General features: G+C 49.9%; 4 protein-coding genes across 4 annotated transcripts; all 4 read right to left on the bottom strand.

Annotated features, from left to right (window-relative positions):
- Nucleotides 1-1,111: 1,111 nt before the first annotated feature.
- Nucleotides 1,112-1,453, bottom strand: LOC137845484 (putative small proline-rich protein 5). The gene has a single exon (XM_068662689.1). It carries the CDS (start codon nt 1,443-1,445, stop codon nt 1,167-1,169), a length of 279 nt encoding a protein of 92 aa, XP_068518790.1. The 5' UTR covers nt 1,446-1,453; the 3' UTR covers nt 1,112-1,166.
- Nucleotides 1,454-11,035: 9,582 nt separating this feature from the next.
- Nucleotides 11,036-14,156, bottom strand: LOC137845432 (uncharacterized). The gene is made up of 2 exons (XM_068662592.1): nt 14,127-14,156; nt 11,036-11,768 (listed from the first exon to the last, which is right to left on the bottom strand). The coding sequence occupies exons 1-2, from the start codon at nt 14,154-14,156 to the stop codon at nt 11,091-11,093; spliced, it is 708 nt and encodes a 235-aa protein (XP_068518693.1). The 3' UTR covers nt 11,036-11,090.
- A 366-nt stretch (nt 14,157-14,522) lies between these two features.
- LOC137845430 (loricrin-like) lies at nt 14,523-16,283 on the bottom strand. Its single transcript, XM_068662591.1, has one exon. It carries the CDS (start codon nt 16,173-16,175, stop codon nt 14,523-14,525), a length of 1,653 nt encoding a protein of 550 aa, XP_068518692.1. The 5' UTR covers nt 16,176-16,283.
- Nucleotides 16,284-19,802: 3,519 nt separating this feature from the next.
- Nucleotides 19,803-21,548, bottom strand: LOC137845717 (loricrin-like). The gene has a single exon (XM_068663139.1). It carries the CDS (start codon nt 21,536-21,538, stop codon nt 20,030-20,032), a length of 1,509 nt encoding a protein of 502 aa, XP_068519240.1. The 5' UTR covers nt 21,539-21,548; the 3' UTR covers nt 19,803-20,029.
- Between the last annotated feature and the right edge of the window lie 2,190 nt (nt 21,549-23,738).

The raw sequence follows: 23,738 nt of genomic DNA, 5'->3' as shown, positions 1-23,738 counted from the left end.
GATTTATCTTTTTTTAAAAAAATAATATTATATATACTGCTTATTTTTAATTATTTTTTATTTTTCAAGCCATGATTCAGCAAAAAAATAAGCTTGCCTTTGTTTAAGAAAATCTCATCTGGAGCCTTCTGCACAGCACTGTGAGTTCTAAGGAATGTAGGAATGGTTCAACAAGGTTGATAAAGCAGTATACTTTGGGAAGACCCTTGTGTTGGTTCTCTGTCTTGCAGGGTGCATTAATTTCACCCCAGTGTAGCTACTAGAAGTTAGTCATTTAGGCTGAAGCTAATTGTGGAGCTCTTTGTGAAACTGATGGAGAGGAACTGGCAGAAGGAAGCGAGCAATCCTGTTCTAGAATAGATGTCTCAGCTAGATGGGCTGGTGACTGAGGAGATAAGAATTGTCTTAGGTTGTAAAAAGTAGACAGAGATTTCACATTTATTTTAAAGTGTGTGCAATATTTGCTGAAAACAGTAATTTGAAGTTCAGTGAAAGAGGAGGGTTAGAGAAGTCCTCTAGGTGCCTATTTGCATTTATTAGACACCTCAAAACCTTTGCAATTCTGAGTCAGAGTAACAAACACAGTATGTGGCACTGCTGAACTGGGGAAGTGAGAATGACAGTCCCAGGCTAACCAGGGTGCAGACAAGCTCCCTGTATGCTGTACATAAATGCGTTTGTCTGCTGCAGAATTGTGTCTGGAATGACTGGCTTTCATTCATTTTGAAACTTTGGGATGTGGGCATTTTGTGGTGATTGAGAAGAGAAGAACAAGGAGCTGTGACTAAGAAGACAGAGGTAAAGATAATTCTCATGTAAAAATGTAGTGAGTAAAAAAGCATAAACATTTTCTATATTTGGAAATGAAATTTTATTGTCTTATCTTCACCTTTGGAGGATGACACAGAAATATCATATCTAAGCCACTACTAGAATAAATCATTCCCAGCCTTTTAGAGAAGAACAAAGACTGGGTCTTGCGTGCTAAATACATTGAAAGAGATCATATTTATATTTTGAAGAAAATTCGAATCACAAAAGAGGTATTTAAGGATTCACATAAACCAAAAATGGGAATGGAAAGATGGCGACTTGAGCTTTAGGCATCGGGAGAATCCGCAGGAGGAGGCAGCTGGTGTTGGCGAGTCCGTGTCTGGATCCTACTACTAGTACTTGGGGTATGTTGGCGGCAGCTTGCAGATGTTCTTGGTGTACTGGGGGCAGTAGGGCTGCACGGGGGGGCAGTAGCGCTGCACAGGGGGGCAATAGGTCTGCACGGGGGGGCAGTAGCGCTGCACGGGGGGGCAGCATGGTGTCACGCAGGGGAACTGTGGCACAGGTTCCCTCTGGAAGGTATAGTGGCAGGAGGACCCAGAGTCATGGCAGGAGGAGCGGGAGCCGTGGCAGGAGGTCTCGCGGCTGTGGCAGGATCCACGGGAGCACATCTTTCTGGGGAGTCGGCAAAGCTGTGGGGAAAAAAGAGAGGGAGAGAGAGAGAGAGAGAGAGACTGTCATACTGATACAGAAGTCACCAATGTGCAAGTTCCTACCTGCTTGCCTTAATTTGCTCTGGAGCTTCCAATTTTCTTCCTAATTTCATCTTCATCAATAAGAAGACTATTTCAATGCTGCTTAGGTATTGGGAAAGGATTTACATCCCCCACTAAAAAAATGACCTTTTACAGGTGCCATTTTCTCCTCAGAGAAAAAATTACTCAAACTATCCCTTGCCCATAAGCTGTCCCAGAGCCTCCAGTGCCTTTTCTTTGAAAACTTCAGAAATCTCCTTTCCATAAAGCTCTCTGACTCTCCTCTTCTCTTGGTATTTTCCAATCTTTCTGTTGTTTTGTTTTGTTTTGTGCCTCTTCCTGTGAAGACTACATCCCACTTAGCATTTATGTTCTTTCATAGATAACAAGAACTTGGTCACTGGCATATCCAAGGCCCAGGGGGAAGAAATAGGTATCATACTCCAACTCTACCAGAGCTTCTATGAAAGCAGATGGTATTGTAGAGAAACTCAGGAGAAACAGAAAAATTAAACTCACCCCTTCAGCAACAGAAATGAAGGTGTATAGGAGCAGAGAAGCGAATGAAGGAAACCAGGATGAGAGAGCTTTTATACTGTTCCAGAGGGTTATCTGGGACATGAGACATCTCTTGGCAAGTGTAACCTAATTACATATCCCAGCCCATTTTTATCCACTGTATTCAGCTTCCGACATTTTCCCTTTGATGCACTGTGCTTTTAGCATTTTAATTGTCCCATAGGTTATTAATAGTGCTTTAATTCCTTCACCTCCCTATGAAAGAGATTGGAAGGTATTTTGCGTGAAGTGACGCCAGTACTGAAGATACTAATAGATCTGGTCATGGACAGCAAGTATCAAGCGGAAGAGGTGTTTGTAATTCAGAAACACTAATTCTTCAAGCTATGCCGGGATGTCACATGGACTGAGAGTTAAACGTCATCACACCTGTGTGTGAAGAAAACTGATTACTAATGGGAACTCATGGGGATTATGTTTAGGGCAGGAATATTCTAACTGAATTGCTCAATGGAACCGGAAACTTTAATGAGAGATTCGGAATTAGCCCTCGTAAGTCCCTCATGGATAATTCCAACCTGTCTATATGGTATGTCCTATCAAAGGTTCTTTTTCCTCTTGTAGATGCTGCCTTAGCCTAATTCTGCAATACTGTGTGAATGGTAGTGGTATGGAGTGCCTGGGGCACAATGTGTTGAGGTGCACCCACCACTCTTAAGTCCTGATCATGCTCCCAGAGGTGTAGTTACTCTCTGTTCCTGTTTTCCTTTGTCCTTTAATTTATTCCTATTTTCCTCCTAACATTTTAAATTAAATGTGTCTTTAGCTTACTTTTGGGAAATTTTTACCAGTTGAGGTTGTAAGCAGGTGAGCCATGTGCCTGCCTCCAGCATAAGGTGGAAGTTCTTAAACTTCACAGTGGTCATAGAATCATACAATAACAGAATCATAGAATGGCTTGGGTTGGAAGGGACCTTGAAGATCATCTAGTTATATTGAAGGAATGTTGAAGATGATATATGAACTGTTAGCTGGAGAGCACTCTCCTGGTGTTGTTGCCCTGCTTTCAGTTCTGCAGTTCTTGTGGAAATACGCATTAGACAGGGCTGTAGCTCAAGAAAAAACAAACAAACCAGCCAACTGCGGTAGAAGTACATGCTCTCGAGTCTGGAGTTTCATGTGAATCACAGGTGAACTCCAGGTTTCCTTCCCATGTCCCCATACAGGTCATGCCCATTTCACCCAGCAATTACATTTTCTTCTCACATAAAAGGCAAGAATGTGTCAGCACAGGGATGGCATTGTGGGATTAGACATCAGGCACAACTGATTTTGGGTGATGCTCTCCTGACTCACCGGGATCCCTCAAACTGGCCTATTTGTGTCTGTGCCTCAGTATCACAATGTGCAGAATGAACCTATAAATACTTCGCTGCAATGTTTTGTTTAGGCTGTAGTTAGGTGATGCCTTTAGAAACCTTTGGTCACGTGTGGCAGTAAATCTATTGTCATATTGAAGAGACCAGATGGTAAAATAAAAGAGGTGAATCAGCTACCAGGAAGCAAGGGCAGCAAATAAAAACGGCTGTGGTCAGGGGACAGCAGAGCCCCTATGCTCCTGCAGTGCCTCATCACTGCTTTCTCTGTAAAGGTCTCCTCTTTCAGCCCCTTCTCTTCAGTTTGGCTTTACCTCTCACACCGTACCCCTGTTGTTCAGTAAGGTATGTGATTAAACTGATGATCTGGATCATTTATGGAAACTTATTTGCAGATTGTAGCTCTGTTTTTACCCGCTACGTCTTTACTTGGCTCTGCCTAAATCCAAACAATTTGTTTACTTTAAATAGTTCAGGTGAGAGATACTTTATAAGGAATATTCCTTGATTTTTTTTTAAATTTTATTTCATTTTTTATTTTTTTTTTCACTGATTAATCACATTTAATTATTGAAAATGATAATAAAGAGGTTTTTGGACTAAGCTTTTATATAATTTCTAACATGTCATCTAGAAGATAATATCACAGACAGAGATAAAACAAGGACAAAAAGAAGTCCCAATTTACTGTAGGAAAGCCCTCTACTCCTGGGTAGCCCTGCTTATCTCTAAGTGTAGTAGAGAAAAAAATGATGTGGAAAGAGATTTCCATGTATCCAGCACCAGGTGACCATTCCAGCATGAGTATCCAGGGCCTGAAATGGTGTGCTCCCCTGGGGGGCATCCTTCTTCAGCTTGAACTCAACCTGGTAGGAGGTGGTGGGCTGGGCATGCAGCTGGAGGCAGCCATGAGCTCCGTGGGATCCCATAGCTGTGGTTCATGCTGAGAAATGTGGTCCGGGGGCACTCCTCCTCATCTCTCACAGTTCTGATGTTTGTCTTGGGTTTAACTTGCTTGTTGCAACCCATTTCTTGTCCCCCTTTTTCTGCTGGATGGCTCAAGGCCATATCCAGAAAATATCCCCTGTGGAGGTTGCTCTTGGCACAGGTGCCATCGCAGCAGGAGGGAGGTGAGGACAATTTCTTGTTGAATTTATGCAATCTGCTTTCTGGCTCCTCTTCCCAGTCGAGTGAGATGAGATAATAAAACTCCAGCTAAGGTGAGATTTGCTGTCTCTGTTCCCTGGACTCATCCCTAAATGAATGACACAACCTGCAGCATTGCAGCTTAGTCAGGCACGTAGGTGAGAACTTGGACTGCTATAAAAGAACTAAGATAGGAGATTTTATCTCCCCTTCCCTCAAAGGCTTTCAGTTAGGCTCAGGCCCAGCCCGGAACCTCCTGTCTGGTTTGGTTTCCACGTCCTGCGTGCCGTAGGGTAGGTTTGGCATGGGGAGACAGGTACCCGGTGGCTGGGGGATGGGGACAGTCAGTGGCACCACACAATGACTCCTGCCAGTACAGGGCTGCACGTCTCTGACCCTTCCATCTGCAATTGTGTCCCTCGCATATGGGAACCATGCACCTTATTATTTTAATTAACAGTTATAATAAAACAAGTGTTAATAATAAGTTTCTCGTTTCTTTCAAAGACTCAGTGCAAACCCTTCGCTAATTAAATATCTAGCACATTACACACCATACTGCTCTCATCCCACAGAGGCACGAGTTTAGGCAGCAATCTGCCTCTGTGCTGGTACACGCTGCGGATAGTGCAAATGGAAACACAGCTGCTGATTTTTATGGACATCTCTCCATTTGATATTATTTTATTTATGTTTTTCTTCTTCTACACCTGCTAGGAAAGCTCAACATTTTTATTCCTCCCTCCTCCCCAGTATGTGGTGGTTACAGGTCTGGAGTTCACAATGGGAGTCAATGCTGCAGCATATGGCCTGACTTAAATTCTTTTTTTTTTTTTTTTCTTCAATTAGCCAATATTTCATCTAGGCAATATGGGCCCTTGCTGGCATTTTCAAGGAAGGTAAAGTTACTTTGTAAAAAATATCTGCCTAACCCCATGTTCCATATCTAGAATAGATCAGAAGGATGATTAAGTATAATGGGGTCCTCCCTCTCCTTATGCCCTTTTGTTTATGGTCATCAGTGACTTTCAGGTTTCCTAGAAGGAGTCTGCTTTTGTGGTTGGCAGCCGTGTATGGAGGACTCAGCATTGCAAATCCAAGGCTCTGCTTTTAGGTTTTGCTCTTTCAAAATGCGCCAAGAGTCTGAGCCTCAGGGTCTGGCATCGCAGATCCAAGGGTGACCTTAAACTCCAGCCCCAGACAGTTTTGCCCAACCCAGTGCCTGGATCTGCCTGGCAGGTGCTGAAGGTTTGGGGACCGGAGCTGTAGCACATCGCTGCTGCCTGGGAGGTGCCGTGGGAAGGGGGGGAGCTGTCTGCAGGCTGTGAAAGGCAGCTCTCATTCATAAAGGTGAGCTTGGAAATGATGCTAAACGCAGTAATGTTGGAAACACACCAGGACACCAGCACATTTTGTGAGCTTTAGGTTTTAATATATATCACATTTTTGCTACTGGAGACAGAAGCAGGAAATTAATGGATTCAAATACTTGCTCGCAAGAGGGCAAATCACATTTCGGACGTGCTAACACCACGTCGCAGGAGCAGGAGAGGCACATTGCGCTGGAGGGAAGGGGCAGGACCTGCCCAAGCTCAGGGCTGCACCCTGCGGAGGCGAGGGGAGAGCGCAGCCCCGCAGCCGGCTGACCGTCGCTGCATCCTCGGCCCTTCACTTTTGTTGCTGTGGGGGCCACTGCACTGGCTGCTTGATCTGCTGCTGCTGCTGCTGGCAGGGGGCGGGTGCCACCGGACCCTGCCCGGGCACAGTGACCACGGGGCCCTGGGGCTGCAGGACCACCACTGGTGTCACGTCCTGCACGGCGCTCACTTCGTGGCAGACGACCTCCTCGGAGCCATGGCAGGAAGAGCTGCCGCTGTGGCAGGAGGAGCTCTCATTGCTGTGGCAGCCTCTGTCTCCACGGGAGCACATTTTTTGATTGGTGCGGGGAGCCTGGGGAGGAGAAAACCCTCGTAGTTAGATGCACGAAGCTTTCCACACCCTGCTTTGCATTCAGATTTCCTCGGTGTGTTTACGAGATTGCTTGGGCTAGGCAGGGTTTGCCCACCCACCCATCCTGCTTGCCCACCTTGGGGCTTCGTTCCCACATCTTTGGCACCAGAAAAATGCCCTCACCACGGCCCCAGTCTCCATTTCTGCCTGGCTCCACATTCCATTTCCCTGCTCTCCCTTGATGCATCCCACGAGCACTCGTGCAAAATGTCCTGGGAGAAGCTGTGCAAGGGAGGAGCGAATGCACTGCCCACTGTCAGTCTATGCTGGGGCACAAGGGTCTGAGAAATTGGGCTCCCAGGCACAGTCAATGAATTTTCAGCTGGGACTGCTGGTATTGGAGTAGCAGCAAAATACACTTTCAAAGCCAGTTTCCCAAAATGAAGAAACTCCTATGCATTCCTCCCTCCTTCTGGCCTCCTCACCCTCTGCTCCCTGCACACCCACAGCTCACTGCTGCCTGACTTCCTAGAGCATGAGGAATATCTGGTGGGCACATCTGACCCCCTTCAGGGGAACCGAGCCCCTGGAGCTGATGTTTCAGCAGTTCGGAAGATCCATAGGCTCTTCAGGCTACTTCCTCTCATAAGTTAAATCTGCCTTCTCAGTTATTTCCTAAATGTCTATAATGACAGCTAAATACCTACGGCTCCTGAAGATTTACATATTCTAAAACAGTTAGGTAAAGGAATCAGGTTCATAAGAGCAATTAGAGTCCCTGGCTGAACCTGAAGGTTTCTTCTGAAAAATCAGCCTGCCATCTCTCATTCATTCCACATCCCCTTCTTTACTCTTTTGTTTCCAGTTTGTCCTTCAAATACTAGAAATCATGAACACTGAAGCAACCCAAATACATTCACATCTGATATTTCTGCTACTTAGCATCAGCAGTCTGGAGACCAGTTTTGATGGAGCAAATTGCCCCTGCCAGGGAGGCAGAACTTGGCTGGCCATAATCCCAGCACCTGCAGACCAAGCCGTCTCTGTAAGAACATATCTCATCTAATTTTAGCAGATTTTCCTAGGAATGCAATGTTAGCCATGCAGCAACAACTTACCTTGGCTGGGAAGTCTGTGAAGAGAGAGTGGAGCTGAGTGAATGAGCTGCTCTCCCATCTGAGAACTTTTATACGGTTCCTAGCTCTCTTCCTGAAAATGCAATAACCCCTGGGGAAAAATGACCAACGTATTTACAAAACAGCCCCACCCCTAATTATCTACCACCTTCAAAAGCTTATTCAGCCTGGTTCCTTTGATTGACTTGTCATATAGTAGATTGTCTTCCTTGTGTTACACAGCTTTAATTGCCACCCTGCCCCACACGGGTTGTAATGCACGAAGAGTGAAAACCGTGTGGGTGGCTTGGCTGTCTCACCGTCATGCCCGGATGAGTTTTATATTGCAAAATGGATGGCAAAGGTGGCGTTTTTTGGGTTTCTGCCCTGCTGAAACCTCTTGCCCTAAGTCTGGCGGGGAGGAGAGGTCCTCTCAGTGCTTTGGCAGGGTCGTGCAAGAGCCACCACTATCCAGCCATAAGTAATGGCAAGCTATTAGAAAGTCCCCACCACACATCCTCTATAAGCATCTCTAAAGGTGCCTTCACCTGTATGACATCTGGAGGTGCCAGCAAGCGGTGTGGGTCAGCAGCCAAGGTCCCCATCTTGACTCCCGCTCTCTCAGCCTGTGTCATTTTCTGTAGCAATAAAACATGGTTAATGAAGATGGGGGCATGGGGAGAGCACTGAGAGCTACAACTGGAAAGTGCCCCATCAGAGCTGGGCAGAAAAAATGCTGGCCACTTTTGGAAGCCTTGCCTTGTACCTGTGAATTCCCCCAACATGCCGTGTGGTTTCTCTACTTGTCTTTCTCCCTTCAAGTCTGATGTTTATAGCCATTATGCTGGCATCGACACACTTACCACTAGTATTCATTGCTGACATTTTTCCTGGCCAACGCTGAAAAACATCAAAGAAAATCGCACTTTTAAATGACCGTTTTTTGAATATTTTATTTTATTTTATTTTTTTTTGGTCACCTTTACCTGAAGTGGCCACTGTCTGTGACAGGAAACACACGCCTACAGCTGCCGATGGGGCAAACCTTGCTTGTGAGTAAGCTGTGAGGAAAGCACAGAGGGCAGGGACCATGACCCTGCACCTGATGCCCGGCTTGAGCTCCCCCCGCGGTGCAAAGCAGCGGGCTGCTGCATGCCCGGCTCCGCTGCAATCGTCTGTGCAACCTCCGCTTTGTATGTCACAGATAATTACTCAGCTCCTGGCCCAGGGCTGAGCTGCAACAGCCCTGATTTCTCCTTTTCTCTCCCATTAGACTGTGCCATTCCTGCAGTGCTCACTCAGTGTTTTTGCTCATTTTGCATCTTAGCTCCTTCTGCAGACGCAGGAGTTGTGAGGTTTTGGTGGGCAGAGATCGACGGAGCTTCTGAAGCAGAGGGCTGCCTCCCACATGCTATCTGTAAAGAAATGTCTTTAGTTTCTATCCAGAGGCATCAGTCCATGGCTTTCATCAAGATGCCAGATCCATGTTTACCATTTGCTGTGCCTGTTTACAAACAGACGCAGAGGGGCTTTGGCAGGCGCCAACACGCTCTGGGATGCTATCGCAGACCTGCAGCCAGGAAAAGCAAATCTCTCTTCCCTCATTGTGATTAGAGTGGAGAGGAAACGTGCAAGTGCAAACGCACGAGTGTGCATGCCTGCTCTTACACCCAGCCTCTGCATCACCCAGCTTCGTGCTGGAGGGATAAGCCCTGCATGTTGGCATGCGAAGAGCAGCAGCCCCAGGGATGGAGGGGTCCAAAGGGATGTAGCCCCAGGCCCAGCAGCATTGTGCTCAAACTCTGGGTGCAAAAGCATCCTCCTCTGCTGGGGCTGCTTTATTATTATATCATCTAGCCTGGTTAGCGCCTAAGCTCGTGCTGTGCTTGTTGAGATGAGCCTCTAAGAATGAGCTGGGTGGGACAGTGAATAACAGGTCTACATTTCAATTATTTCATTTTTTGGGGGGTGGTGTTAGTGGAATTTTTTTTTTTTTCTGTTTTGTTTTTGTTTTTGTCAGTTAGTTGAATATCCAAAAAGTTTTTTATTACTCCAGGTTTTACTGGGTCTTCTGGAAGTCTCTCAGAAGTTGTTTGAGCTTTCTGAGTTCTTTACTACCTATGATCCTACAAGGTGAAGCAGGGAAAATAATAGAAATCAATAATGAAGAGGTAGATTTTAGAAATATAAGTAGATGCAAATAAATGATAAGGATGACTAATTTTAGAACGGAATTTATTATGGCTGGTGACAAAATGTTGTGTAATGTTCCCTGCACTACAGGTCTCCAGTCTTACAACATATTACAGCAAGAAAATACCTGTCATGGCACTGAACAGAGGGCTGGAGCTCAGGGGATTTGGGTTTTTGTAAGGTGTGGTGTTTTATGAACATCAGGGAAAAGTTTTCTGGTTATTTATTGAAGCGAAAGGTTCAAAATCCTCCCAGGTGACTGAAAGAAGCAATGGTAAAAAATATTTTACAGCAGAATTGTAAATTTAAGTGAGCACAGATCTATGGGTGTTTTTTTCTCTGTTACCAACATTTGGAGGAGTCCAAAAACCCAGAGAACAATCCTGAAACTCGTAACTTTTGGCACATATCAAGTCACAAGGAGGACCTGGCGTTCGAGCCTCCCCCGCACTGCCCCATCAGCACAGAGGAACCATCTTCTACCTCCACGTAATTTAGGGCCTGATCCTATCAAAAAATGTCATGAAGCAGGTTGCTGCAAGGAAGGAAACCAGCTTGTTCGAGTTGCCTCATGCTGCTGGTGCAAGCAAACGTTTACGTGCTCCAGCTTACGACATCTCTTGCAATCTCGCTGGGACGGGAGCCTGCCGTGTAATTGTTTCCAAGTAAACAGCCTTGCACTCCCAAGGTCACGCTGTAAATAATAATCAGGTGGAAATCACCTGGGCGTTTTGCATATCTGCTTAACGTAGCTTGTAGGGTCTGGCCTGCGCTCCCCTGCCGAGGCTCAGCAGGGCAGAGCGGTTCCTCTTGGTGGAGAAAGCATTGGGGGGAGCTCCAGCATCTCTAAGAGCCACATGGAGCAGCTTCTCCTGCTGGTGAAAGCTGTGCATTTTACTTGTACTAAAGTTAAAGTACATTTAGGTCTTCTTGTGAAACATATGTCATATGTAGGGGAAAGTAAATCTTCAAGTAGACTCTTTGAGTATCTGCCTGTGCTATGAATGAAGGAGCCAGAAACTAAAGAAACCATCCTGATACTGAAGTTCCCACAGACAATGAGGCTTTATTTCCCAAGCCATGAGAAAAAGGAGGAAGCCAAACCAACCACCAAAGCATGAAGCCCTTTTCCCAGCGGTGCTCCCAACAGCATTACAAGTGCAGGCTGATGTAAGGAATTCAAAGCTCCCGGTCCATGGGAAAAGCCTCAGCGTGGCACATCCAGGGCATGTCTGCATGGGCAGGGGCGGCTGCTGGGTCCTTCATTTCTTCTGGCTGGGGGGCCAGTGGCAGCTCTTCTTACTCTGTTGGGTCTCAATGTCGGGAATGACCACGGGGCACTTCTGCTGCATGGCCTGGGAGGATCCAGCACCTCCAGAGCTCAGCTCTGGGCTGGAGAACTCCCCACTGCCATAGCCTGATGCTCCACTAGAGAACTCCAATTCCCCGCTGCTCCCACCTGCGGTTAAAGCATTTTCTCTGTGGCATGCATAGCCTCCATAGCTGGAGCCTCTTCCCGCACCGATGCCCAAATTCCCAGAGTAGCAGCTGGATCCTCCACCACCCCCTGAGCTGCCAACCATTCTCCGTCCCGTGTCCTCGATGCCATATCCTGCTCCCCGCCGGGTGCTGTAGGCTGGGACTGTGCCTCCTGCAGTGTTCCAGCCGGACGTCCCCCCACTGTCACCACTACTTATGATAACAGCCCCGTCCCCGCCACAGCTGTACCCCGCTGAAACACTGCAGGTGGAGGATGCTGGCATGATTGGGCAGGGCGAAGCTTCCCGGCTGCAGGTGATGGAGCCATCCCCACCCAAGAAGAAGGAGCCCCGTCCCTCGATGCTTGAGGAGCACCCTTGGCATCCTCCGTAGTGCGAGGGGATGTCATTGTTGTAGCCCCTGTTCCGGCGGGAGCATCTCCCTCGGAGACAGTGAAAAATCTGAAAGAGGAAAAAGAAAAACTTCACTGCCTCATTTTGCTTCAGGTTTGCACCCTGGCAGGCAGGGAAACTGCAGACAGTGTGGTCAGAAAGGTGTTTCCAGGGCCTGGGGCAATGCCAGAACACTGTTCAGCTCATCTTCAAATACAAGAGCATTTTGACTGTTGCTGGGATAGCTTTTCTGTTTCTAAACTCTAGGCTGTCTTTCTGGAGAATCAGAATCTGAAATACATTCTTTTAACTTCTAATAACCACTACGGTTCCCCCCACTCATCTTCATGATGATCTGAAAAGACAGCATGGATTATCATTGCTTCTGTTTAGAAAGTGCTGTAAGAGCAGGGGATCAAGATTTCCATGCAAGGTGATGTTGCCGTTTGCATTTTTGCAGCCGTTGCGTAGTGTCCCCAGTGGGCTTTAGATAAGGTGAACGGCCCAGCCATGGGAGGTTTCCTACGTAACCACTAGGAAGTACAATGTAGGCTTGTTATTAAATAATATAAAAAATATCTCTCAAACATGTTGAAAGCTGCAAAGACTCTGCCAGTTATCCTCTGCTGATCCCGCTAGAGACTCAGCTGGGTTTTCAGCCTGCTCGAGCTCATACTCCAGTGACCTGACTTTACTTTGCTTCCCAGTGGTCCAAGGGAGAGTGTAATAAAGCCTGTGCCATAGGAATAAACCATACAGACCCCAAGAACTTTGCTAGGGGTGCTCAGGCAGCAGGGGTCAAGATCTCAAATGAAGCTATCTATCTCCCATAAATATGCAATCATAAAGATGAAGAAAAAGCAGACTTACCCCCGTCAGCCATTGGAAACACATTTAGAAGATTAAAGTTGACTGAATGAGGAGCTTTAACACACAGGAACTTTTATATGGCGTTTAGCATATATGGGAAGTGAGACACCCTAAGGAATGGCAAGGATTTATTTACCAATCAAACACTGATTTCAGTGTTTGCTTTGACTCATGACAACTGATCAATATCTTTCCCTCGTACTGCTCACTGTGCTGCATGCGGCGGTAATTGCTACTTCTGCTTAATGATCCTATTTTCTGCTTAATGACCCTATTCCTGTGCTCTTGCCCCAAGCGAGGAGAATGGCTCCTGTCCCCAGCGAGGCAGAAACACTGGGGGAGGTGGGTGGCAGCGTGGGTGCAGGGAAATGCTGAGAATGAGAATTTGGTGAGTGTGGGGCAGAGGGGGGTGGTGCCTGGGTCCAGCTTCAGCATCACTGCCAAGGCGGATGTGATAAAGGGGTACTCAGAGAGGGGAAGGCATGGGGATGTTTTCATCCAAGGCTGCACCCAGCACCCTCCAACATCTCACTGGTGGTTCTGTAGGGGAATTTTCTGAACCAGGAGCTTGTCCAAAGCAAAGCGGCCAGCTTGGGTATTTGGTGAAGATGCTACAGATACTCTGGGAAAGCTTAGGGACCCTGGAGAGAATTGCAAAGGTGTAAATGTCCTAACACTTAAATCCTCTGTGGCAGGATTACCCTTCAAATGAAGGAATAACCCACCAGCTGCCTTCCTTCTGCGTTCACCCGTCTGTGCCCTTTCTCTGGTTTGGGAAGACCACCGAGTACTGGGGCCTCCAGGGAGGCTGCTCTGTCTGGCCTCAGGGGGCTGTGCGGGGGCCATGCCGGTGGTGCTACCTGACCCTTGGTGCCCCAGCTTGGCTCTTTCTGGCAAGAGTCTGCTCAGCCCCAAGGTATTTCCCCTTGGGGACGCTGAGTACCAGCTTTGGCTCAAGGCCAAATCTACCGGGCAGTAAGCAGAGCAAAGGGGTGGTGCTGCTGTGCTCGGTATTGCATTTAGTAGAAGGTTTCCAGAGCTTGGGCAAGGAGGGATTAAGGCCTGGAGGCGTGCTGCGGTGTGTTCAGTGGCCTAAGGGATGTGCTGCTGGCTTTATTTCCTTCTGCCTGGCCCAGGGCTGGCTCAGCCAGCACAGAGGCCCACCTCTGCACAGAACCCCTCTGAGCTTTGGGAGCAATGGGGAAGAGCAAAGACATGGACATTGGCATGGAATTATCAGCCACTCTGGGTGGTGACAGCTGCTAGCATGGCTCATCCCTGGTGTTTGAACTTCAGGAGCAAACCTGAGGAGCTCAGCCGCATCCTCCCACAGATCTGCATTGCTCTGGGAGCATCCTCACATTCTGCAGTCCTGGGGGGGAGGCTAGGGTCTGGGATGGCTGGGAGGGGGAAGCACCCTACCGAGGTGTTGCAGGGACACAGGGAGATGTGCATGCTTGGTGTTTTAGGCATTGCTGTTGCTCTGTTTTGGAGCCTAGGGGAAACAAAAGGTGCAACAGTGGCCTGGGCTGTGAGATGGGTGGCTTTAGTGCTCACTTTGTGGCAAAGAACTGCTGAATCGACCATCTCCTCCACAGAGAGGTGGCATATGGCTCCTCAGATATTATCCTAGCTGCCAAGAAAGTGAGGAGCTGGGTGAGAATACAAGAAATAAGAAACTGCAAAATAAGTCTGCTTTGCGATATGATTACATTTATTAGCTTTACACATGATCTTTGAAAAAGCAGGTGTCTGATCAAAGATGTCCCAATGCCAGCAGCAGGGCAAAAGGCTGATGATCCTGGAGTTCACGGCACGGGGAGGCAGCACCAAGGGATGAGAGGAGAAGAAGACACGCTGAGAGGAGGCTGGCAAACAGCCAGGCCTGGGAGGGAAAGCGGTGCTGTGGCAGAGGCGGGGCTGTTGGTGCTGAGCACTGAGCTGCCGGGGCTGTTACTTGTGGCTGGGGGGCCAGGGACAGGCCTGCTTGCTCTGATGGCCCTGGGTGCTGGGAATGACAATGGGGCATTTCTGCTGCATGGCCTGGGAGGAACCGCCACTGCCCCCGCCAGAGCCCCCACTGCAGCAGCATCCAGAGGAGCCACCTCCTCCACCTCCGGAGCTCACAACGATCTTCTGGCCAGATCCTCCACTGCTGCTGCCGTATCCTCCTCCCATGCCGTAGCCTGAGGAGCCCCCACCGCAGCACCCAGAGGATCCACCGCTGCTGCTTCCACCTCCGACAATTATGATCTTGCCTCCTGAGGAGCCACCACTGCTGGACCCTCCACCGCAGCACCCAGAGGAACCACCACTGCCTCCACCTCCGATAATGCTCTTTGATCCACCGCTGCTGTATCCTCCTCCCATGCCGTAGCCTGAGGAGCTCCCACCACAGCACCCAGAGGATCCACCACTGCTACTTCCACCTCCTACAACTATGATTTTGCCACCCGAAGACCCTCCGCTGCTGGATCCACCACTGCAACACCCAGAGGACCCTCCACTGCCTCCACCTCCAATAATGCTCTTTGATCCCGAAGAGCCACCGCTGCTGTATCCTCCTCCCATGCCATAGCTAGAGGAGCCTCCACCACAGCATCCGGAGGACCCTCCACTGCCTCCACCTCCAATAATGCTCTTTGATCCTGAAGAGCCACCACTGTATCCTCCTCCCATGCCAGAGCCTGAGGAGCCTCCACCACAACACCCAGAGGATCCACCGCTGCTGCTTCCACCTCCGACAATTATGATCTTGCCTCCTGATGACCCACCACTGCTGGATCCTCCACCGCAGCACCCAGAGGACCCTCCACTGCCTCCACCTCCAATAATGCTCTTTGATCCCGAAGAGCCACCACTACTGTATCCTCCTCCCATGCCATAGCTAGAGGAGCCTCCACCACAGCACCCAGAGGAACCACCACTGCCTCCACCTCCGATAATGCTCTTTGATCCACCGCTGCTGTATCCTCCTCCCATGCCGTAGCCTGAGGAGCCCCCACCACAGCACCCAGAGGAACCACCACTGCTGCTTCCACCTCCTACAACTATGATTTTGCCACCCGAAGACCCTCCGCTGCTGGATCCACCACTGCAACACCCAGAGGACCCTCCACTGCCTCCACCTCCAATAATGCTCTTTGATCCTGAAGAGCCACCGCTGCTGTATCCTCCTCCCATGCCAGAGCCTGAGGAGCCTCCACCACAACACCCAGAGGATCCACCGCTGCTGCTTCCACCTCCGACAATTATGATCTTGCCTCCTGATGATCCACCACTGCTGGATCCTCCACCGCAGCACCCAGAGGACCCTCCGCTGCCTCCACCTCCAATAATGCTCTTTGATCCCGAAGAGCCACCGCTGCTGTACCCTCCTCCCATGCCATAACCAGAGGAGCCTCCACCACAGCAGGATCCCCCTCCTCCACTGCCGGAGCTCACAATGACCTGGGCAGAGCCCCCACTGCTGCCTCCACAGCAAGAGGAGCCCTGTGCCTGGTAGCTGGAGGAGCTGCCCCCGTGGCAGCACGAGCCTCCACTGTGGCACCCGCTGGACTGGGAGGACGTCTCATGGCAGCCTCCGGAGCTCTGTCGGGAGCACATCTTTGAGCAGCGACCCTGCAAAGAACAGAGCTGTTATTCAGGAATTCCTCAGAGATGCTGCTGAGGTATCACGGCAAACCCAAATTCTTGCATTATCCCATCTGCCTCATCTTCTCCAGTCCTATTTCAATGTCAGCTTCATAAATCCCCTCTCCTTTGAGAGACAGCAGGGAAGACCTGCACTGATAACCTCCTATGGTCTGTCCCTCTGATCACACCATGTACAGAAAAATGCCGCACGCAGGAACATGGAGAACATCCCCAGAGATTTGCGTGCTTGCTCAGACAAGCTCAGAGCCGTCATTCTTTGAAAAGCGTAGTCCCACTGGAAATCCTTCTGGATTTATAAGCTGCTAAAACCTGCGGTTATCAAAAACCTGGCCATGGCTGAGTAACCTGAGGGTGCCAGCTACAGCCCCTTCTGTAAGGGAGGCAGTCCTGCAGGCACACCAGAAAGGTTTTGTAGAACTGAAGTCGAGCTGGCACGGTTCCCCATTTCAAAGCATGCTCCAAGACCGCAGGTAGAGCGTCCTCTCTGAGAAAGGATTGGGAAAGTTCCCTTGTCAAGAGGCTTACCTTCCGTGCAGCTGGAAACGCGTGCAAGGCTTGGAGGTAGGCGAATGCGGAGCTGTCGGATACGTTAGCTTTTATATCGAACCAACGGGGCTCTTAAGGGAAGTGAGACACCCTAAGGAATGCTGATAGATTTATTTACCGAGCCTGGCTTTACCTGCCTCCCTTGACTCACTTGCTGCAGATAGGTGATACAGAGGTGATCAATGATGTACCAATTACGTTTTGAACCATAGTTGCTATTTTTAGTTAATGATTAACTTCCGGGAGCCTTGCTCTGATATGTTGAGGGTCAATATCTCCTGGGGGTCTGACCCCCAGGACAAAGAGGGGGCTCCCTACTCCTTTCCCCTTGTCTGCAGCCTCTTGGGTGCTCATCAGAGAGTGGAGGCAGAGCAGATGCTAAGGGATGGGGGCTGCAGCTAGGCAGGGCTAGGTGGAAGGATGAGGGCAAAGGATGTGCTGGAGCAGAGTCCTGAGGGGCCTGGGGGAGGTCTGTGCTCAGCTCCGGCTTCCCAGGTGCCCTGATCACTGGGCTGAGTGATCAGGGCCGGTAAAGTCTTGAAATATTTCCTTCTGCAAAAGCTCATTTGAAGGTCATCAAGACCCTACCCTTGGAAATGCACAGCACACTGAGTGTTTCCTCTGTCTCCGGTGATCTTCTGGAGGTGTTGCTTTGCTGGACAGCCCCCCTGCAGCTGAGGTTAGGAGGGCATCTGTATGTTTTGCTGTGAAATGTGCTTTTCTGGAGAATGACACTTTGTCAGCATGTAAACTGCAGCGCGGGCTGCCATGCTTTGCAGCACCTTCATCCTTCCACTGCGTCATGCATGCTTGGAGGCTGACAGCAGCATCCACCCTGACAGAGACGGAGTAGAGGAAGGAATAATTGGGTGGTTTTAGCTGAGAGGATGCATGACGGTGGCAACAGGTTGCCCAGCCCTTTCGTGATGAACATAGTTTTGGGCACACATGCAGCTCTGGTGGCATGGGGACAGGACCATCAGCCTTGTCTCCAGGCAAAGGAGTGCAGGGGGTTTCTTGCATTTTGCTTTGGACTCCCTCCAGTAGCTTAAGCCCTGCTCCAGTCACCGAAGGGAAAGCTAAAGTCTCACAGCAACTTTGGCTCTCAGCCGTGAAGTGTGGGTGTCACGCTATGGAGCATCACAACACCTTGATCCCTGGATTTAACTTGCAGGGACTTGCACAGAGGGGCATCCAGGATTTGTGGCTCATCAGGACCCAGGCTGTGAGGGAAAGCTGTGGAGGCTTTTGGCAGGGGTGGCAAGAAGTGCTCCTGCAAGCACCGTGCCACCTGTGTGCACACAGACCCCATGCAATGGCTGGAAACATAGAGCCTGTGACACATGCACATGTGTGCTGCTCAGCCCACGTGGAGGAACAGTGTGGCTGGAATCACTGCTGCAGGATGGGTGCCCATCAAACCCCTCTGGTTAAAGAGCTGTTATGATATATATGTTGGGTAAAGGCCAGGTGGGATGCAAAATGCTTAATGGGGAGACTGACACAAATTTGGGCCACCCTGCTCTGCCATGTCTGGGTCTGGCTGGGATGGAGTTAACTTTCCCGGCAGCAGCCTGTACAGGGCTGTGCTCTGCATGTGTAGTAGCTAGAACAGCACTGGTATCATACCAGTGTTGTGTCTGCTGCTGAGCAGTTCTGGCACAACATCAGGACTCCTCCAACCCCTCAGAGCCAGCAGATTGGGGGTGGGTGGGAGAGGAGGAAGGAACATCACCAGGGCAGCCGACCTAAACCAACCATAGGGATATTCCATACCAGGTCGTGTCACACTGAGCAATAAAAGGTGGAAGGGGGAAGAAGAGGGGAGGAGTGGGCTCTTGTTGTGAAAATGTCTATCCTCCTGAACAGCGGCTATGTGCGTTCAGGGACGTGGCCAAGCATTGCTCGTTGGTGGGAAGCAGAGAGTAATTTCTTTCCTCTGCACTTACACATGGCCTTTGCTTGTTTATTTATTTATTGATTTATTTATCCCTTTTCCCTTTTCCCCTTTCTCTTAGTTAAATTATATAATTAATTATAATTAATTTTCCCTTAATAATACTTTTCCCTTTAATTAAATTATCCTTATCTCAACCCATGAATTCTCTCCTTTTCTTCTTCCACTCCTCTTTTTTTGGGGGGGGGGGGAGTGAGAGAGTGGTTGTGGCAGAGTTCAGCTGCCCAGCAGGGTAAAACAACCACAGGCATGTCTGGGTTCTTTTCTGTGTGGTGGACTCATTGTGCTCAGGACAGGCAGGCAGGTTTTGTTATCCTTCGGTCGTGGCACTGCAAACACCTCAAGGGACGGTGCCTTGGTGTGTGTTGGTGGAGAGAGAGAAGAAGCTTGGCCAGGTCCCGCCGTTCATTTCCCCAGCTGCTTTCTTCATGCATGGCAATGCTGACCTGGATGGCATTGGTCACAATGAAGATACCACTGGCATAAGGGGAGCTCTCCAATTTTTCTGCACACACAATCTGATCAGTTGTAAACCTTCAAGCATTTGCATGACTGTTGATCACCTCTGGAAAATTACCCTTATATGCCTAACGTTGTTACCTGCTTATCAGCTGTGTGTGGGAGATGGACACAGAAACCTTTAGCATAAATTTACTGAACACAAGACCGAAAGACATCTATTCCGAAGATGTCTGACTTAGGCACAAATGCTGCTGTATGTTGCCTACTAACACGCGTGGTTTCCTTGTGATAAAACTCAAGAAATGGAGAACATAAAACCCTGGCTGAGTATTTCCAAAGGATGCTGCTGCCTGCACTGAAATCCCAGCAGCAAAACCCAGGGCTTGTGCTTGGCTTCCTCATCTGGGAAGGGGAAACAGAGATGGAGCTCTTCCTCAGGTTAAGTTACAGCCTTGGTGAGCACTATTAGCAAGACCGACACCAAACTCTCCTTAAGCAACAAGATCTCTCTCAAGCAAGACCTGTTAACATGCATCTGTTCTGGCACTGCAGGCAGATTTCTCAGCTGAATGTGTTTGATGCATTATTCACTATCTGAAAGCAAACGGGGAACTGTCAAAGGATAAAAGCAACTTTGCAAAACCAGTTCTTTTAAAATGCAGTATTTTTTTTATTATTTTACGTTACAATGAAGGGTGACAAAAGTCTTCTGGGAGTTCACAGCATAGTGATGGTACATGAGGGGAAGAGAAGAGATGAGGACACGCTGGAAGGAAATGAGCAAGCTTGTAAGACAGAGGCATGGCTGTTGGTGCTGAACACTGAGCTGCCGGGGCTGTTACTTGTGGCTGGGGGGCCAGGGACAGGCCTGCTTGCTCTGATGGCCCTGGGTGCTGGGAATGACAATGGGGCATTTCTGCTGCATGGCCTGGGAGGAACCGCCACTGCCCCCGCCGGAGCCGATGATGATTGTGTGGCCCGAGGAACCGCCACTGCCCCCACTGGAGCCCCCACTGCAGCAGCATCCAGAGGAGCCACCTCCTCCACCTCCGGAGCTCACAACGATCTTCTGGCCAGATCCTCCACTGCTGCTGCTGTATCCTCCTCCCATGCCGTAGCCTGAGGAGCCCCCACCGCAGCACCCAGAGGATCCACCGCTGCTGCTTCCACCTCCGACAATTATGATCTTGCCTCCTGAGGAGCCACCACTGCTGGACCCTCCACCGCAGCACCCAGAGGAACCACCACTGCCTCCACCTCCGATAATGCTCTTTGATCCCGAAGAGCCACCACTGCTGTATCCTCCTCCCATGCCATAGCTAGAGGAGCCCCCACCACAGCACCCAGAGGAACCACCACTGCCTCCACCTCCGATAATGCTCTTTGATCCACTGCTGCTGTATCCTCCTCCCATGCCGTAGCCTGAGGAGCCCCCACCACAGCACCCAGAGGAACCACCACTGCTGCTTCCACCTCCTACAACTATGATTTTGCCACCCGAAGACCCTCCGCTGCTGGATCCACCACTGCAACACCCAGAGGACCCTCCACTGCCTCCACCTCCGATAATGCTCTTTGATCCTGAAGAGCCACCGCTGCTGTATCCTCCTCCCATGCCGTAGCCTGAGGAGCCCCCACCACAGCACCCAGAGGATCCACCACTGCTGCTTCCACCTCCTACAACTACGATTTTGCCACCCGAAGACCCTCCGCTGCTGGATCCACCACCGCAACACCCAGAGGACCCTCCACTGCCTCCACCTCCAATAATGCTCTTTGATCCCGAAGAGCCACCGCTGCTGTATCCTCCTCCCATGCCATAGCCTGAGGAGCCTCCACCACAGCATCCGGAGGACCCTCCAATGCCTCCACCTCCAATAATGCTCTTTGATCCTGAAGAGCCACCACTGTATCCTCCTCCCATGCCAGAGCCTGAGGAGCCTCCACCACAACACCCAGAGGATCCACCGCTGCTGCTTCCACCTCCGACAATTATGATCTTGCCTCCTGATGACCCACCACTGCTGGATCCTCCACCGCAGCACCCAGAGGACCCTCCGCTGCCTCCACCTCCAATAATGCTCTTTGATCCTGAAGAGCCACCGCTGCTGTACCCTCCTCCCATGCCATAACCAGAGGAGCCTCCACCACAGCAGGATCCCCCTCCTCCACTGCCAGAGCTCACAATGACCTGGGCAGAGCCCCCACTGCTGCCTCCACAGCAAGAGGAGCCCTGTGCCTGGTAGCTGGAGGAGCTGCCCCCGTGGCAGCACGAGCCCCCACTGTGGCACCCGCTGGACTGGGAGGACGTCTCATGGCAGCCTCCGGAGCTCTGTCGGGAGCACATCTTTGTACAGGAACTCTGCAAGGAAGAGCATGCTTGTTACCCAAAGGAAGCCACTGCTGACACGGACCCCAGGCAGATGCACCAGTGTGCCACTGCAAGCAGAGCCTCTGGAGTCACCAAATGCCCTTTCCTTTATGTACTTTTTTATTCATCCATCCCAATCACACATAAAGCCTTTTGCTGACAGTAGAGACCAGATAGCTAATCAGCTGTTAATTTAGAGTCTTTTATCTCATAGATATTCCATCTAGATCTCTATCCTCCTGGAACACTATTTCCAGTATCATGGGATGATCCTGCTTCTGGTGATATCCACAAAAAGCTTAAATTCACCAAAGCAACCTTCCTGACCTTCAAGCCACCACCCATCAGGCATACTCCACCAAAACATTTCTGTTTTGTAAGCACAAATATTCGAGAAGCATTGCTCCCTTCAGCAGAAATGGACTTACCCTTCCCTGTTCTGGCAACACGGAGAGCAGAGCAAAGCTGAGCGAATGGAGCACCTGGGAGACTCTGCAACCTTTATACCGTTTCTAGTTTTCCTAATTGGGATGTGAGGCATCCAGAGGAATGGCGATGGGTGGATTTACAAAACAAACTGTTCTCCATCAGCCCACTTGTCCTGAGTCATTGAATCAGATCGATGCCTCTCTGGTGCATCACTTCCTAGGCTACTTGAAGTCTGGCTGTGGATATCGTGTGAGCTCTGCCCTGTGGTTGAGGGCGAAGGCTGGGGCTGTGGGGCTGCAGCTAGAGCCCCCCACCCATGCTGGGAGAGGCTGATGGGGTGGTGGGTGGCAGCTGAAATGACACTGTGTTTATTGAATGTGATGGGATATGGAGATGCCCAAGGGAAAGGAGAGAGCTGCATTGGGTAGGACTGCAGCCATGGGGCAGCAGAGGGGGGCAGAAGGTTCCCCATGACTGGACTACCCCAGCACGCCCGTCCTGCCTGCATTGTGATGTCCCCTGTGGGAGGGGACGCTGCCCCTTGCAGGTGGGGTGAAGACATCCAGCCAGGTGCTTGGGGCGGGGGTCCTGGCTTCAGTCCCTGCCTGCCCATTGGTGCAGCTGGCTGGACTCCTCACTCCTGATTGGTGAAAGCTGGGTGCCCTGGGTTCTGATTGGTGCAGGCTGGATGCTCTGGGTTCTGATTGGTGCAGGCTGGATCCCCTGGATGGGGCAGGCAGGGGATGGGGTACTCCTGTGCCAGCCTGGGCTGTGGTGGCCGAGCTGGGTGCTGGGGCTGAAGATGGGACAGCAGCAGGGACACTTCGCTGTCACCTCGGCTCCCCAGCACCTCTCGCTCTGATATTTACCCTCAAGGGCTATTTTTCTTTTAAACGTTAACTTGCCAGCCTGTTCGAAGTAATGGTAAATGGGAGTGGAGAGGCTGAGCTGCCTGCCAGAAGAATTGTTACTGTTTATTTCCATTCCATATTGCAACTGCTAATTGCCAGAATATACCACATCAAAGAAAGCACTTCCCATAGGGAAACTCCCACTGAAGACTCATACCTGGAGTGATGTTTTACTCCCGCATGAATGAGGAGCTCCCTACTTGCTCCAGGCTCAACAAACTCCGCCCTTGGAGGGGCTGCCTGCAGTCCCGCCCCTGCTGCTGGCTGCACCAGGGGGTCAGAGCTGGAGCTGGAGTTTGACAGACCCCCCCTTTCTCTCTCAGCAGCTGCTTGGTGCATCCGTGAGCACCGAGAGCTCCTTCACTGTGCACGTGCAAGGGGCTCAGCCTCACACCTGTAATGCTGCCTTGCAATCCTTTGTGCTACAGGATAAGAGTTTTTGCATCTTTCCTCTCCTAACTTATCTACACCTTCCTCTGGCATTTCATGGTATCTGGGTGAGGTAGAGAGACAGCTTGCAATATTTAACTTTGTGGGACCTTGTCTGATGGGTCAGGGTCAGGTGTAGCAATCGACATTAAAGATGACCTGAAATATTTACAGAATCCAAGATTTCTTTTACAGTGGGTTTTCAATGCAGTTGTACTCTGGAGTTTTATTACAACAACATCACCTCAGAAGAAAATTATCATAAGGGAAATAATGCAAAATACATGGTGTAAAACAAAATCCAACCACTTAGACACTGAAGCTCTCTAGAGCGGCAAGTTTTATTATCTTGTGCAAGTGTTAGAAAGTTGAGGCAGAAAATGGACATATCAAACAACCTGCATGAA

Source organism: Anas acuta, chromosome 28, assembly GCF_963932015.1.
Source record: "Anas acuta chromosome 28, bAnaAcu1.1, whole genome shotgun sequence".
Classification (NCBI taxonomy): domain Eukaryota; kingdom Metazoa; phylum Chordata; class Aves; order Anseriformes; family Anatidae; genus Anas; species Anas acuta.
Note: the sequence above shows the minus strand (reverse complement) of the source record. Positions and strands in the feature narration are given on the sequence as shown.